The following is a 17,198-nucleotide window of genomic DNA, read 5'->3' as shown; positions in this document are numbered from 1 at the left end:
TTACCTGGTGTTACTTACAGGCTGAGTAACATGGGAGGCCAGAGCCACATTTGGTGTTAACTGCCCTAGCTCCAGCTAAAGATCTCCCTTGGGAATTCGAGCCAATTCGAGCCAATTCGAGAGGCCAGAAGGTTGGCAAACTTGGCATCTGGCAGTGCTTGGAGTACAGATCAAGTCCCAGAGTGAAGACGTCTCAAGAACCAAATCTGTGAAGTTCCAATCCTGGGGCCTAGTAGGGAGCACTTTGCACGCCCTTTGCATAGGTGTAAAAGCTGACCCACAACACAGAGCAATGGAAAATCAGGACCTCAGGCGTGGAAAGCAAGGGCACCCCAGTGTGATAGGAAGCAGGGGGAAGATTATATAGATCAGAGGACACAGACCCCAAAGGCCAGGGGGCCTCTCTGACAATGATGTTGCAATGGTTCTCTTTACACTCACTTGGAATTCCTGACACCAATTTCAAAGGTCTCAATACCCGAACAGCTCGCAGGGTCCGTAGGTCAAAATCAGTCCCAGCGGTGGCTAGAATCCTGATTTAAGACAAAAAGGGGCAGGGGTGGGAAAGGTGAGAAAGAGAGAGAAAGAAAGAAATTGAATTAAATGTGAGTTTTTCAAAATACAAATAAATGAAGAATGATAACAAATTCAGGCCACCTAGGACTTCACGGTGGTCATTACACTGCATTCAGTAGCCAGTGAAAACATACAATGCATATCTGCCTGCTCCTAAGTTACATATCCCTGCTACTCGAGCTAAAGGAAAATCTTCATTAGCTCTCTGCAATATAGAGCCTATGACACACGGTTGAGCAGTTCTGATTCCATCCAGTAGAGTAGAAGGTCCCATGTACACAGACACACAAATACTTTTTGTTTTATCTGATTTTGATGTTTTCCACTTAATCTTAAACAATTTTACCTCCTTCAGTTACATGAGTTCAAAATTATTAACTTAGCCTTCTGGAGTCGCCTGCCTTGCTCTTTAGGAGATTGCTGAGCCACCCCACAAGATCCTGAGTGTGGGGAGGAATTCACACAGCACACAACCTTGAATTTTGCAAATTTCCAAGTATGAAAAATTTCAACCACCTCCATAATTGTTTGGATCAATTGGAGACTAGAGGAATTATGAAAAACAATTCTAAATTTCCTCACCCACTCCCCATCCCACCAAAAATCCCCTCCAAATTCAGAATGTTGATGACATTTTGAAATTTGCTCAGTACTCACAGTTGGGGTCATATTTTCAAGAGCTCGGCTCCTATCGTGCACCTAATACGAAATGTGCATGTAATATGGCTCTTCTGAAAACTGGCCCCCAGTGTCCAGAAATCTGCAGGCCAATGACATCTTCAGCTGATGTCTATCTCTACCTACTGCACTAACTCCAGATGGAACCAACCACAGAGTTGGTTGAAATTTTTCAAATTCTGAAATTTCAATTGAATTTCAAAATTCAGTGACAGGTTTCAGAGTAACAGCCGTGTTAGTCTGTATTCGCAAAAAGAAAAGGAGGACTTGTGGCACCTTAGAGACTAACCAATTTATTTGAGCATGAGCTTTCGTGAGCTACAGCTCACTTCATCGGATGCATACTGTGGAAAGTATAGACGATCTTTTTATACACACAAAGCATGAAAAAATGGGTGTTTACCACTACAAAAGGTTTTCTGTCCCCCCACCCCACTCTCCTGCTGGTAATAGCTTATCTAAAGTGATCACTCTCCTTACAACGTGTATGATAATCAAGTTGGGCCATTTCCAGCACAAATCCAGGTTTTCTCCCCTCCCCCCCCAACAGGAGAGTGAGTTTGTGTGTGGGGGGAGAAAACCTGGATTTGTGCTGGAAATGGCCCACCTTGATTATCATACACGTTGTAAGGAGAGTGATCACTTTAGATAAGCTATTACCAACAGGAGAGTGGGTTTGTGTGGGGGGGAGGGGGGAGAAAACTTGGATTTGTGCTGGAAATGGCCCAACTTGATTATCATACACGTTGTAAAGAGAGTGATCACTTTAGATAAGCTATTACCAGCAGGGGAGTGGGGGGACGGAGAACCTTTTGTAGTGGTAAACACCCATTTTTTCATGCTTTGTGTGTATAAAAAGATCTTCTATACTTTCCACAGTATGCATCCGATGAAGTGAGCTGTAGCTCACGAAAGCTTATGCTCAAATAAATTGGTTAGTCTCTAAGGTGCCACAGGTACTCCTTTTCTTTCTGAAAATTCAGTGAGGGGTGAAAATATTCCAAGAAAATTTCATTGCCCCCCTTTTTTCCTACCCAAGGTCTTATTGGGGAATGGGGCAGTTGGCCAACCTCCAACTAAAGAAAGATGGCTCCTTTTCCATTTCCCAGTGAGATGATAGGGGAACACATCCCCCTGTCACACCATAAATTAGCCCCTAACAAGGCTATCGTGTGAGACACTTTATTAGAGACTCCATAATGCTGATGGTTTCTTTGAACTAAAGCAGTTCCTGTACACAACAATGTACAGTGTTTACTCTATGCATGTGTAAATGTAAGTTTGGTCCAAAACACCCTACTTTAGAGAAAGGAAAACAACAAGAAAAAAAAAAGTAAAATCTCCATGAAAGAGCATGGTGTGAGTATCTACCCTGTAACAGTCTGCAATAACTCTGAGAACAAAATGGCTGCCATCTTGGCAGGCAGACAATTCATAGACACTAAAAGGCATCACACACAGACAACAAAAAGGCATCACAGTTTCAGGCTATCCTGAGTGCACCACATTTCACTCCAGCAGCAAGGGAAGAAAAGAGGGCATAGGATCCAAAAGGCATCAGGAATGCAATCTTCCCGGAGCAAGGAAATTGGAACCCCTGGTTTCCAGCCAACTTAGACACTCAGTGTCCCCTCAATGACAAGAGTAATTACTGCAGCTCTTCCTTTGGGGTTTCGACAATGAAAATGTTAAGATCTGGGGAAGGAAGATCCCCTGTAACACATGTCAACTACAGAAAACAGCTCAGAAGGGAAAAGCACCTCACCTACTCCCTATTGATCGCTCCCTTTAAAGTCACTGTAAGCAACATCCGTTAAGTTTTGATAGGATCGTTGTGCGGCTATTTTAACAGAAGGAACAAAAAAGAAGGTGTGGATGAACTAGCCCTGCCAATGGAGTCTACAAGAGCCAACGTTTTTTTCATAGATATTTAGGTCAGAAGGGACCATTATGATCATCTAGACTGACCTCCTGCACAACGCAGGCCACAGAATTTCACCCACCCACTCCTGCGAAAAACCTCTCAGCTATGTCTGAGCTACTGAAGTCCTCAAATCATGGTTTAAAGACTTCAAGGAGCAGAGAATCCTCCAGCAAGTGACCCGTGCCCCATGCTACAGAGGAAGGCGAAAAACCTCCAGGGCCTCTTCCAATCTGCCCTGGAGGAAAATTCCTTCCCAACCCCAAATATGGCGATCAGCTAAACCCTGAGCATATGCGCAAGACTCACCAGCCAGATACTACAGAAAATTCTTCCCTGGGTAACTCAGATCCCACCCCATCTAACATCCCATCACAGGCCATGGAGCCTATTTACCATGAATATTTAATTACCAAAACCATGTTATCCAGTTGCACAGACCCAGGCCATTTTTAGCCATTCTTGCCTCCTGCCCATGCAGCCATCACTGCTGCCATTGTCTCCTTCCCAGATGGAAAAAATATCCTCGTCCACAGAGGTCAGTAAAGCCGTCTGGCCCAATGTCCTGCAGATGTGCTCATGATGTGTTCATGCGCTGCCCTTTGCCACTGGAGAGCTGGGTTCAAATCCTGCCTTAGGAAAGCAATTAAGGGGGGGTGGAATTCTTGACAATGCAACTCTCTGCCTAGTGAGCTGCATTGGCCTCAAATATTAAAAAGAAAAGGAGGACTTGTGGCACCTTAGAGACTAACCAATTTATTAGAGCATAAGCTTTCGTGAGCTACAGCTCACTTCCTCAGATGCATATCGTGGAAACTGCAGCAGGCTTTATATATACACAGAGAATATGAAACAATACCTATTCCCACCCCACTGTCCTGCTGGTAATAGCTTATCTAAAGTGATTTCCAGCACAAATCCAGGTTTTCTCACCCTCCACCCCCCCACACAAATTCACTCTCCTGCTGGTGATAGCCCATCCAAAGTGACAACTCTTTACACAATGTGCATGACAATCAAGCTGGGCTATTTCCTGCATAAATCCAGGTTCTCACATCCCCCCCACCCCCATACACACACAAACTCACTCTCCTGCTGGTAATAGCTCATCCAAACTGACCACTCTTCAAGTTAAAATCCAAGTTAAACCAGAACATCTGGGGGGGGTAGGAAAAAACAAGAGGAAACAGGCTACCTTGCAAGGTACCTTACAAGGTAGCCTGTTTCCTCTTGTTTTTTCCTACCCCCCCCCCCCAGATGTTCTGGTTTAACTTGGATTTTAACTTGAAGAGTGGTCAGTTTGGATGAGCTATTACCAGCAGGAGAGTGAGTTTGTGTGTGTATGGGGGTGGGGGGGATGTGAGAACCTGGATTTATGCAGGAAATAGCCCAGCTTGATTGTCATGCACATTGTGTAAAGAGTTGTCACTTTGGATGGGCTATCACCAGCAGGAGAGTGAATTTGTGTGGCGGGGTGGAGGGTGAGAAAACCTGGATTTGTGCTGGAAATCACTTTAGATAAGCTATTACCAGCAGGACAGTGGGGTGGGAACAGGTATTGTTTCATATTCTCTGTGTATATATAAAGCCTGCTGCAGTTTCCACGATATGCATCTGAGGAAGTGAGCTGTAGCTCACGAAAGCTTATGCTCTAATAAATTGGTTAGTCTCTAAGGTGCCACAAGTCCTCCTTTTCTTTTTGCGAATACAGACTAACACGGCTGTTACTCTGAAACCTGTCAAATATTAAAGGGACTCAAAGCTAGGCTCAAGCAGGAGAGGTTCCTACGCAACCAAAGAGTTGACGAGACAGCCCAGGATGTTATTTCCAACAACCCTCGTCTATGGTTCTGTTGAAAGCGAGGCTCATTTTAGTCCATCCCTGGACATGTGCCCAGATCACAAACCCGCTAAGCAATGAAGCACAATTTACACTCTGTCCAAAGGACTTGGCTAGCAGAGGTTGTCACAAGTAGGCATTAAGATGTATTACCAAAGCTGTGAGAGATTCCAGCAGTTGTAATAGCATAGTGGATGCTTTAGGTCGGGGAACGCTGTAAAAAAGCCTGAGACAGGAATCATCAAGTGTTTGGCAGACCAGGACTGGGGCCTTGTCTATACCAGAAAACGGTTGCTGGTATGGCTAGATTGGCTAACCCTCCTGGTGTCGATACAGCTGCTACAGGCAAAAGAGTGCTTTTGTCAGTATAGCTTATACAAGTTCCCCAAATGAAATAAGCTAAACCAAACACAGGGACTTTTCTGCTGTGTAACTGTCTACAGCTACGTCAGCAAAATCACACCCCCGCTTGACAAAGCTATGCCTGCGGAAGTTTTCAGTGTAGCCCCGGCATGCAATACACTGGGGAGCCCAGGACTCAAGCAGCAGGAAGTGCTGAAGTCAGGATCCGAGTGCCTTGGCAAAGCAGGGTGAGAGCCCCGTCCGGGCCTAGCAGGGGCTGAACGAAGTGAGCTGCGGGCACCAAGCCACGTTACAGCTGTCTCTGGCCAGTGTGACTAGCCCTACATCTTCCCAAGCACCAACGAACTGGAGCAACCAGAAAAGAATGAGAACATATTGTGAGGGGCTGCCATTCGAGCCCAAGCTCCCGAAGATCATTTAAACCAATAGCTATCGCATTCAGGGGCAGCGAATTTGAAGCTTTCGTGCTCACGCTGCCATTCGCCTTTTCCTCCCCTCCCCCACCATGCCAGTGCTCACGTGTCAAACCTTTGCAGCCCGGCAGCACCACGCACTTCAAGCCTTAAACGTCTGCCTTGGCTGTGCCTGCGGCCTCCCGTGGCTTTCACATGGATTCATGTCATCCTGACCCAGGCCTTTTCCTGTCTGCTACAGGCTGAGAGGAGTAGCCCCTGTGCTCTCACAGTTTGCTTTCAAACTTATTGGAGAGAGACTGGGAGTGGATGCAGGAGAGTCAATGAGCGCCATGGTGCCAATAAGTGCCCCAGTGACAGCGCCGGCTGTCTCTGCTCAGAGGCAGCTCTTCATTCCCCTGACATGTTCTGAAGAGGTTTGAAGTTAATAAAAACTCCCTAATTTACAGCTACCCCCACTCCCTGCACCCCCTTTAGTCAAGGATCTCAGCCACTCGCCTCCCCTGTGTTGTTAATAACCATTTGCCCTACCCCAGTGTGTGACAATACAATTCCTGTAAGGCACTTTTCCGGATATTCTGCAATAACGTCATTTCTCCCACATAATTGCATGATAATCTACAGCTCCTGTATGGCCAGTTCTGCCACTGTGCTGTTTTGCCGTTCTACATGGAGAATAATACCAATCCTCAATGAAGGGAAGGATGTAATTAACCGAAGGCTTCTGCTAACTTCATAAAATTCGCACAAGGGCTGTCTTTCTCCCCCGCGCTCCCCCCCCCCCCCCCGCCCCATTCCCTGAACTCAAGCTGTAAACCCTCAGAACCCATTGTGGGCTGTGCTGGAGCAAGAAGGATTATTAAAAATGGGGGAGAAAGGGAGAGATCAAACAAGCCAGATGACAAGCATGACTTGAAAATCCTGCGGAAGCTTTCCTGTCTGCACGCGTAACAAGTGAGAACAAAGAGCAAGTAACTGAAGAGCCAGAGCTGGAGGAGGAAATTGACAGTGAGAATAAAAATAGAGGGAAAGAAGTTTAAAAGGCGACTTAGCAACAAGGGAAAAAATTGGGGCTGTACCTTTTCATGCTTCTTGATGAGTTATAAGGACATCTTGATGATTTGTAGATTTGGGGTGGGTGGTTTCTGCTTGATTTTTGCTTTAGAAATAGTAGGTCTTGACTTCCCCGCTGGAGGACTCTCTGGAGGACTGGGAAACCAGCGGGATTGGAAGAGACTGAAAGCTGAGCAGTTGTGTCAGGAAGGGACTTTTACACAAGTGTGAGGATTAGAGACTGACAATGAAGCTACAGCACAAAGTCTTGCTGAAACAATACAGACTCTGCTTTCCAGAGAGAAACCTCATTTTATTGAGAGGCACGTGTGGCAACAGATTTACCCCCACAGCTGTGTGCTAGGCTGCATGTTCCCCCTCACTGCGGCTCCTGCAGAATGTTGGAGCTTTTTGGAACTACCTGAGTAGATCAAGAACTGCTTGAGTCAAGAAAAACCCTTGGGATCCGCAATTATACCAGACCATCTAGCGCAAAAGCCTGTCTCCGACAGTGGCCTGCCAGTACCAGCTGCTTCAGAGGAACATGCAACAGACCCAGGCAGTGATGGGACAACCTTCCCCCAGGAAAGGCTCCTCCCTCTCAACCCCAGTAGTCAGAAGTTGACTTATGCCCTGAGCATGAGATCTGCATTCCTTCCAAAGCTACTTTATTTTTAAAATATTTCCTATTGAATCCTGGATATTCTTGTTATCCATATAAATGTCTAATGCTCTTGAAAAATCCCACTACACTCTTGACTGGAATAGCATCTTGTTGCAGTGAGTTCTGCTGTCGAATCGTGAATTGTGTGAGCAGGCTGAGTGAGAGACCAGACTCTTTTTTCATGAGTTAATGTAGGCTTGTAACAAAGGTGTCCAAAGATGAAAATGGAGTGCATTATTCCCGCACTGCCCAATAGCATTGCACTATGTTATCCCATTGTACTATCACTTGGCTAAACTAAACTTCCCATCTTATGTCCCTCCATGAAAGTGCTCTCTGGCCAATTTCTGTCCTCAGAGACCAAGGCCCATTTATGAGAAATATGTGACATCTTCTGTTCCAGTGGTCCCTGGGATAATATGTAAAAAAGCTTATTCCTCTGGTTATAAAATGATGCAAAGGGGAAAAAGAAAAAACTCAGGGTAAATAATTGTCTGTTTTCATTTCCGGGGGACTCAGTATTTTTACTGTACTAGTACAGCGAGAGACACATTGTCACCTGATGCCAGGGATTTCATGGAGACATGATTGTGAATCTTCTTACTGAAATGCTGATCAAAGACAGTCGCAAGAAAAGGCCAGAAAATTTATTCAAACTGAGCCTCTGGATCTGTAAAGCCTGAGGCAAGGAGGGTTGGAAAAAGCTAACCCTCTTCTTCAGAACAGCTGCTATCTTGCATTCATCCTGGCTTTCAAGCCTTTTAGCAGACTTAGTTCATCTTTTCCACATGATCCCGTGAGGAACAGATGACAAAGGCTTTCTGCTCTCTCTCCATATGTGGATGGAGGAGAGGAAAAAGGGAACTGAACACAGGGAGACTTTCTGACTTAAGTGCCAGGAATAATGATCCTAGATAAGGAGCTTTCTGTGGATGCCTCTGCTTAAATGACACTGTGGGTCCTGGTTCAGCAGAGAATAATCACTGAGGCTCAGGGTTAGAAGAACACCAAACTGCAGATGATTTGGCCTGTTTTTTTCAGCCTAAACCCTGGTCGCCGTTCATAATGAGATAAGTTGCAATGGAGGGGACCGCGGAGAGATCTCTGCATGAGAATTGTAACTAGAGTTGTGAGAAATTCAGCAGCTTTAGTCTAGAAGTGTGTGTGTGTGTGTGTGTGTGTGTGGAGGGGTGTGGGGGGGTGAAGAGTCATGTCAAACAGCAGCTGAAACCACTGAGATTGGTAAATAACCACAGCATCGCCCCTCTTCAGAGCACCGTCAGATGTCAGGGCCTTGCAGCTCAGTTTCCCATCAGAGGAGAAATCAGTGGCATAGCTGCAGGGTATTTTTTTTAATGTAACTGGTTTATTTACGCTATATACACCACTCCTAGAACAGAGGTGAGCCCAAATGTTGTGTAGAAAAACCCCTCTTTCAGCGACCACAGCCCAGACACCAGTATCCAGTTCCCAGGGAGCACCTCCGGTTCAAGAATTGACTCAAGGTAGAGAGATTAAGGCAGAGAGACAGCTCTCTTGATGCTTGCCACAGTTTCCCTCCGAAGAAACTCCATCACAAACCTAATCAACAAGACAGCAGTTTTTCAAAGACTGTATGATGCTCACACAATAAGAAAAAGAACTTTTAAGATTATGTGTAATAGCCCCATGTGGTGATATCTGTCCTAATAAATACCAATAATCTCCATGCGGCATTTTCTTCTTGGTCTCAGATCTCTTTTCAAAAATAGGTATGCGTATTATCCCCATATTATTTGTGGGGAAATGGAATATAGCAACTTGCCCAAGACCTTATAACAAAACAGGAGTAGAACCAAGTTTTGGACCCAGACTTTCTAGACCCATACCAAGTCATCTAAGCTTCAGAGACCTCCATCTCCTGCTTGGACACTGAAATCAATGCAATATCACAGGGTTCCACAATTTTTCTGCTACAGCTGTTTGAATAGTAAGTGTTTGGCACATGCAGGCCACTTTGTTGGTCTATGACTCATTTGCAAGTCACGCCTGACTGCTGTCAGTTGTATTCGTTCTTTGCAAGAACTGGCTGACTAGCTTGGATAACAAATTTCCAGACTCTGAGTGGTTCACGACCCATTCATTGTATCTATTCGCTCTTCAACACCAGCCTCAATTGTCCAGTTCGGTGCTTCTACCCCAAGCACCTTCATGCTTTCTCCCATGTTGCCCCTTCTGCTTGGAAAAGCCGTTTTGTGCACATCTGTAAAGTCACCACCCTGACCCTCCTTGGAACTCACCTCTGCCATAATACATACAGGAAACCGAAACCTGACAGCAGCTAGGCAGATGGTAAGTTGCGTTTACTGCTCCTGATAGGCTGTGTGCATCATTAGTCTATCATTTTTTGTCACCCTCTGTCCCCTACCCCGACCTGCTTGTTTGTTTCATCCACCAGTTATGTCTTGTCTTCTCCATTTAGACTGTAAGCTCTGAAGTAGGCACTGTCATTTATTCCTGCTGGTACACAGCTGAGCATAAAGGGGCCTCGGCCAGTGATTAATTATTATTACTGATCAAATGTAGGACCGGTTGAAATCTTTTCATTCCAAAACAAATTTTTAAATGAAAAACAACCCGTTTTTACAAGAAAATGTTTTTTGCAACATTTTCTGATTTTTCTAGGAAACTCTCCTGCACCCTGCCAAAAAATATGATCAGTCTTTGCAAACTGGTGTGTAGTTTTTCATCAAAACCTTTTTTTTTTAAATCAGCAGAAGTTGTAGAAAATAAAAGAAATATTTTTGTTTTTTTCCTAACCTTTTCACGGAAAGTATTTACAATTTTCCAACCAGCTCTCATCACATGGCATTGCTTCTGCTCCCTGATTGGACAACTGAACAGAAGCATAGTGAGTAGCATTTTTCTGATACAAGTTGATGAGACTTTCAAGGTTTGTGAATACCAGCAGCTGGCTGAATTTGAGTGTAATCAACCGTCTAGCCCCACAAACAGCGGAGTTTGGAATTAGAGATCTTTATTCGGAAACACAGAGCAGCTCTAGCGTCTACCCCACACCATAAATCGCTCTAAGCTCACTCCAACCTCAGCCCCGTGGCAGCAGATTCCTGAACGGTTCCACTCACGTGCTGCGTCAGAACTTTTCAGGGGAATCTGCCCGATTTCAAGCAAGACCAAGTGATTGTCACTTCCTTTCTCATTTTGATATGAAAGTTTAGCACATGTTTCCACAGAACGAGCAGCACTCAATGGGAAATATCAAGAGGAAGGGCATGTATGCACCTATGTACTAGTCATTTGTGCGAGAGCGCGATACCCACCTACTCCAGAAAAGCCTGGCAAACACGCCTTTCAGGGCACCCTGAAAGTCAATGAGAATCTGATGCTCGTGAAAATGAAGAATTCATACTACTCATTTGACCTAGGCATAACATGCGGTGAGGTGCTATGCAAGGGTTACTGCACACACGGTCCGATTCTCATCTCACATCATACACTATTACATGAGTATAATCCCATTGGCTTCAGTGCAGTTACTTCTGCTTTATGACACTGGGACAAAGTCAGGTCCACAGCCTTGCTACTTCACCTCAGTGCTGACCTGGAACAATTCCTGCTACTCTCGACTTAGAAGCACCAAAACTGTCATTCTAGTCCATCAAACCATTTATCCTGTTTCCAGTAGTGGCGTATTCCTGATGCTTCCGAGGAAGACGAAAGCCTTCCAAAATGCAGCTGAACCAACATGTAATGTGACTCTTCCCCAGGGGGTGTAGCAATTCTTGCCTTCCTGATCCCTGCAGTGACCCAGTGATGTTCCCAAGAGCAAGATCTCATCACCACAATCACAGTCCATGTAGACACAGATATATTTAACTCTGGTTATCCCACACTTGGACCTTACTTGAGAAGAGACTGCTGAGTCATACACCACCTCTGCCACCAAATCCTGGCGGATTAACTGGTGGATGTGGACTAACAGGATATTGGATGAGATCAAACTATTTTTCCCCCACTTGTGACCCAAGAACAGATCCAAAGGCAGGTCAGTGGTGGTGAAAGGCTAGTGCATGAGCTCTTGAACTGGATGTCAGGATGGTGGCAGTGGTTTTGCTCACATCTGCAAGGCTGGCTTGCCTCCAAACTCGAACGACCACTATGGCATCGCTGTCAGTCTCTCTCTCCCCCTTACATTCTTGTTCTCCCAGCTATGTCACAGATTTCCAGGACAGCACTGACTGCACCATCTGGAAAGATGCCCTCTTCTAGTCAATTTGATTTCATGGAGTGTGAGCTTTATCTTGGCTGCTGAAGGCAAGCAGCTGACACCAAATTCGGGCAGACAAATAGATTAGGAATGCTAATCACTACCGTATAATTTATAGCATGGCCAGTTTAACATGGAGTCCGCTAACCCACAGATGAGAGACTTATCATAGAATCATAGAATTTCAGGGCTAGAAGGGACCTCAGGAGGTCATCTAGTCCAACCCCCTGCTCATAGCAAGACCAATCCCCAATTAACTTCCCTAACCCCATCGACCTCAGTAACCCTCGGACATACATGTGAGCACCCAGCTTGCCTGCTCTTTGTTGGACGGCTGACATAAAGGAATGCAATCATCCAGCCAGACTTCTGCACAGTGCTTTTCTAGCCATTCCTTCCTCTGCCGGCCCAAAGAGCCTTAGCTCTAATTTTATGTAACCCCTGTCCATGGCAGAGCCATTGCCAAGCAGGACAACAACAATTTGCCCCCACCAACATGGGATTACAATATTATATAGAAGGTGTGAAACAGCTCCCCAATACTTATTAGCTTCACGACTAAGCCTGCTAGCCCACACGAAAAATAACTCTGCGGCCAGCCCCCCAAAGCCCACCCTACGACCAAAGCCACCCCAGTGCAATTTAAAGGTAGATAACCGTTAGCACTCTTCGTTGGTATTTATTATTTGCATGACACTAGCACCTCAGTGCCCCAATCGAGGTCAGAGAGACAGTCCCTGCTCTAAGTTTACAAATGAAATAGACAAAGGACGGGCAGAGAGAAGCACAGAGAGGCAAAGTGACGAAGGGAAACAGAAGCATTCAGGGGAAGGAGCTGTTCTGCTCCCTGACCCCAGCCACCCCACTCGCTCCAAGTTCCTACACATCCTGGGTGGGTTTCTCAAGCCCTGGTTATATATATTAAACACCAGGCATCAGTACAAAGATACTTGGCCTCGATATATAATGTAAACCTCTCTCCTCATTGCCTCATTAATCTGCATCAGCAAATAAAATGCAGAGACACATTCTTGGAGGCACAGAAGCAGGGCAGAAAGTCACCCATGGCATACATCAATCCCTATGGACTGATCTCTAGGAATTAACGGAGCTCATCTGACCTGGGGACCCCATGAAAATCCCAGGCTGGTGTTTGGCACCTTCCTAAAATAAGCCACAAGGACTGCCCCACAAAAGGAACGGTCACAATGTAGAGACATCAGGCTTCAAAATCCCAAAATGAGCTACCGAAAGCCAATCTCCTGAGCATGATTTCTGGATCAGATTTTGCTCCTTGGGGGGGATCCCCACACACCCTCCCATTCTTATAATGAGAGCCAGAAGAATCGTGAGCCATGCTATTTTCAAATCCAGCTGAGCTTTTGCAGGGTGCAGAGAGCCAGGGGACAGGGCTGCTCCCCAGGAGCATGGGCACATGTTGGTGCAATCATGTGTCTTGTGATCTTGCCTTGTTTGACGCTAGGTAAGACAGGACTAATAGCCAGAACCCACAAAACAGAAAAGGGGACTTTTCCTCCCACTGAACATGAAGCAAGCTCGCAGAGAAGCTTGGCCGGCCACGTTTTCCTGACTTTGCGTTGGGAAAACAAGCACCATCCTGCATTTGGATCTAGCCAGAAAGTAGGTCACCCTCCACTTCGCTACATTAGCATTGCAAAGGGAGACACAGCTGTTTGTTCCTGGGGTATGTGAGGGGAGAGAAGTGAGGGGCCATGGCCCCAGAGAGCCGCTGTCACACCTCTCAAGTTCCACCCCAGACCCAGTTACGGATCCCTGGATCCCTGGTGGAACCTCATGCATGCAGCACAGTTGCAGGTCCTCATCTCAGCCTTGAGGGGTTGCCTCTCCCATTACTGGAAAGAGGGTGGATGTGGAACCAGATAGCAGAGGGCACGTGTACACTGGGGGTGGGGGTGGGGGAGGGAAAGGTGTGCTCTTCACTCGGTTAAGATAGAGAAGACCCAGGAACTTGACTCCTGAGGGTCCAGGTTTATTAATACCAAAGTCGCAAGCGAAACTTAGAGTCCCCAAATGAAGTGGACACAGTCCAACTCCCTTCCCTGCTTTTAGCAGGCCACCCCTAGCCCTACCTGGCTGGAATCATTCCCCTGGCATCTCAAACTCTCCTGCAGCCATCTACATTCTGCTGCAGCTACCTCTCTGGCTCTTTGTAGAGACCAGCTACCTTCTATCATGCCTCATCACAAAGCCATCAATGAGGCAGGCGTAGGATTGCCAACTTTCTAATAGCAGAAAATGGAACACCCATGCCCCGCCCCTGCCCCACCCCTTCTCTAAGGCCCCGCCCCCTACTCACTCCATCTCCCTTCCCTCCGTCGCTCGCTCTCCCACACCCTTGCTCACTCGCTCATTTTCACTGGGCCGGGGCAGAGGGTTGGGGTGCAGGAGGGGCTGAGGACTCTGGCTGGGGGCTGGACTCTGGCTGAGGACTCTGGCTGGGTTGGGGCCAGGTTTTAGGGGTTTGGGGTGCAAGACGGGGCTCTGGGCTGGGGGTTGAGGTGCAGGGAAGGAGGGCTCTGGCTGGGGGTGCGGGCTGTGGGGTGGGGCTGGGGCTGAGGGGTTTGATATGCAGGAGGGGGCTCCAAACTGGGGCTGAGGGGTTCGGAGTGTGGGAAGGGGCTCTGGGCTGTGGCAGGGGATTGGGGTATGAGAGGGGGTACAGGCACTGGGCTGGGGTGCCGGTTTCAGGGTGGGGCCACAAATGAGGGGTTTAGGGTGTGGGAGGGGGCTCTGGGTTGAGGGAGGGGGCTGGGGCATGGAGTCTGGGATGCAGTTTGGGTGTGGGAGGGGGCTCAGGACTGGGGCAAGGGGTTGAAGCACGGGAGGGGGTACGAGCACCAGGAGGGTGTTTGGGTGTGGGACTGAGGCATGAGGTTGGGGTACAGGAGGGGATGAGGGGTGTGGGCTCTGGGCAGCTCCCGGGAAGCGGTCGGTATATCCCTGCGACCCCTAGGCGCAGGGGCAGCCAGGTGGCTCTGCGCACTGCTCCCACCCACAGGCACTGCCCCCGCACCTCCCATTGGCTGCGGTTTTCCCCCATAGCCACCCCTCTGCCTAGAGCCAGAGGGACATGCCAGCTGCTTCCCGAGAGCCGTGCAGAGCCAGGTAGGGAGCCTGCCTTAGCCCCACTGTGCTGCCAACCATACTTTTAACAGCCCGGTCAGCAGTGCTGACCTGAGCCAGCAGAGTCCCTTTTCGACCGGGCGTTCCAGTCGAAAACTGGACTCCTGGCAACCCTAGGCACTGGTAGACTGGGCCTGCTACCTCTTAAAGAGTCCAGTCCAACCTGTGACCAGTATCTAGGGATGGTGGTCATGTAGATCAAAGCCCGTGCTTCTCTCAAGCATGAGGCCTGCCTGATCTTTCACCCCAAGTGTTCTGTCAGGAATGAGAGTCCCCTAAGAATCTAGCTGGTTATCTTAGTTCAGGCATGTGGCATGAACCTAACAAGACTACAAGGATCATACTATATGGCAAACCTGCCAACAGCAGGCCTTTGTGAGGGTCTCCTGGGGAAGAAGGGGTAAAAATGACAAATAGGTCATCTCTTTTAGAAGAGGAGGAAGGAGCGGAGGTTCCTCTCTTTAGAGCTTAGCAGGGTGGTTGATCTTCAGGTGTTCATCTCCTGGAGTCTTTTCTGCAGCAAGACCGGACTGGCTCTACATCCCACCACTAGGAACCACTCCTCCCCACTCCAGCCTGCCCTCCTGATATGCCCCGTCTTCCCTCCTGGCCAGGCCCTGCCCTCTCCCTCAGGCTGGGACACTGCCAGGAAGAAGGCTGGAGGAACCGAGGCGGGGAGCTAGGATGGAGCAGGTGAGGTGACGGAAATGTGGCTTCCTGACCTTGTTTCTGTTTCCAGCAGTAACTGAAGAGAGCCCTCCCAGACCAATTCTCAGTCTGCTGATCCCAACAAGGCCCACTGGTAACCAGATCTCAGACGGGAGGTTGCAACCAGTGAAAGCACTGAGCAAGCAGACAGAACCATAGGTTCCCACTGCATCTTATGTTCAAATCTGACAGATTAAAGCAGCAGTTCTCAAACTGTGGGTCAGGACCCCAAAGTGGGTCACAAACCCATTTTAATGGGGTTGCCGGGACTGGCCTAGACTTGCTGAGGCCCGGGGCCAAAGCCCAAGCCCCACCGCCCATGGCCAAAGCCTGAGGGCTTCGACTGGGCGGTGGGGCTCTGGTTACAAGCCCTCTGCCTGGAGCTGAAGCCCTTGGGCTTTGGCCCTGGCCCCCTGCCCAGGGTGGTGGAGCTCGGGCTTCGCTTTGGCCCCACCACCCGGGGCAGCTGGGCTCGGGCAAGCTCAGGCTTCATTCCCCCTTCCTGGGGTTGTGTAGTAATTATTGTTGTCAGAAGGGAGTCGCAGGGCAATGAAGTTTGCGGACCCCTGGATTAAAGGGCCCAAAGCACAATCATTACTTTTCTGTCCTGCACCATCTGTGGAAGAAGCCTCCTGCACGGAGATTCGGCACTGCTAACCTCCAAGCCTTTGAAAACCATGAGTCAGGCCCAAAAAATCATGAGATATTTTAAATGACAACAATATTTGGGGTCTGTTTATTGGCCTTCTTATCTCTGAGCCTTTAGGGTACACTCAGATCCTGTCAGCTTTTCTCTGCAACCCTGCCAGCTAGAAACTGTTTAAATGAAAGCAGAAATTCTCCTCTAATCACATGACTCCAGGAGCTCGGCCTTCACAAACAGCACTAGACATCACTAGACGCACGATAAAATTGTGAGAATTGGCAACACTGGGACTCATCTCATGTCTATTAATACTCACCGCTATGTAACTCTCATAACAGTGTAAGAACAGGAGAGAGTGGATGTGTTTTTTTGCCAGAGTCATTACAGCAACTGTGTAATGTTGTTCTAAAGAAGAGACAGTTTGCCAAGATATCTACAATATTGTGTATTCCCTCCATCTGCTTCTACTAAATAAATTCAGGGCCTTATCTGCTATAATGAATGGAAGTTGGCAATAATTGTATAGCCATCCGGACAGTGCTTTAAACCCAACGCAAGCAGGGCTGCTGACATGAGGAAGACAGAATCAATCTGACAACAGAACAAGGAACTGTGACTTGTTTGGGGGTTTTTTTTTTTTTTTTTTTTTTTTTTTTTTAAAGTTCGTTCATCCACCTCAGCTCCTAGCAGGCGCATTCTCGGAGGGATAGTTCATGCTGGTGACAGCCCCATTGTTCTGGGCGCTGTACAAACACAGAACAAACGATGACGTGATGGGTACGAAGCTAGTGCCCCATCCATTCTAGTGCTCCCACCAGTGGGGCTGTCCCAGTCTTGTGCATTGAGTGGAGCGATCCCCAGAAATGTTAGTGTCAATCGGGCCTTTTTGGGGGCACCAGGGAGT

General features: G+C 47.6%; 1 protein-coding gene across 12 annotated transcripts in view; it reads right to left on the bottom strand.

Moving 5' to 3' along the window:
- CACNA1B (calcium voltage-gated channel subunit alpha1 B) overlaps positions 1-17,198 on the bottom strand; it is a 473,291-nt gene that overhangs the window by 293,204 nt on the left and 162,889 nt on the right. For all 12 annotated transcript variants that reach the window (XM_073313889.1, XM_073313878.1, XM_073313882.1 and 9 more), the window contains one exon: positions 442-533. In XM_073313889.1, the coding sequence (XP_073169990.1) occupies positions 442-533 (92 nt within the window). The remainder of the gene's footprint in view (positions 1-441; positions 534-17,198) is intronic.

The sequence above is a fragment of the Lepidochelys kempii genome, chromosome 16 (assembly GCF_965140265.1).
Source record: "Lepidochelys kempii isolate rLepKem1 chromosome 16, rLepKem1.hap2, whole genome shotgun sequence".
Taxonomy (NCBI): Eukaryota; Metazoa; Chordata; order Testudines; family Cheloniidae; genus Lepidochelys; species Lepidochelys kempii.
Note: the sequence above shows the minus strand (reverse complement) of the source record. Positions and strands in the feature narration are given on the sequence as shown.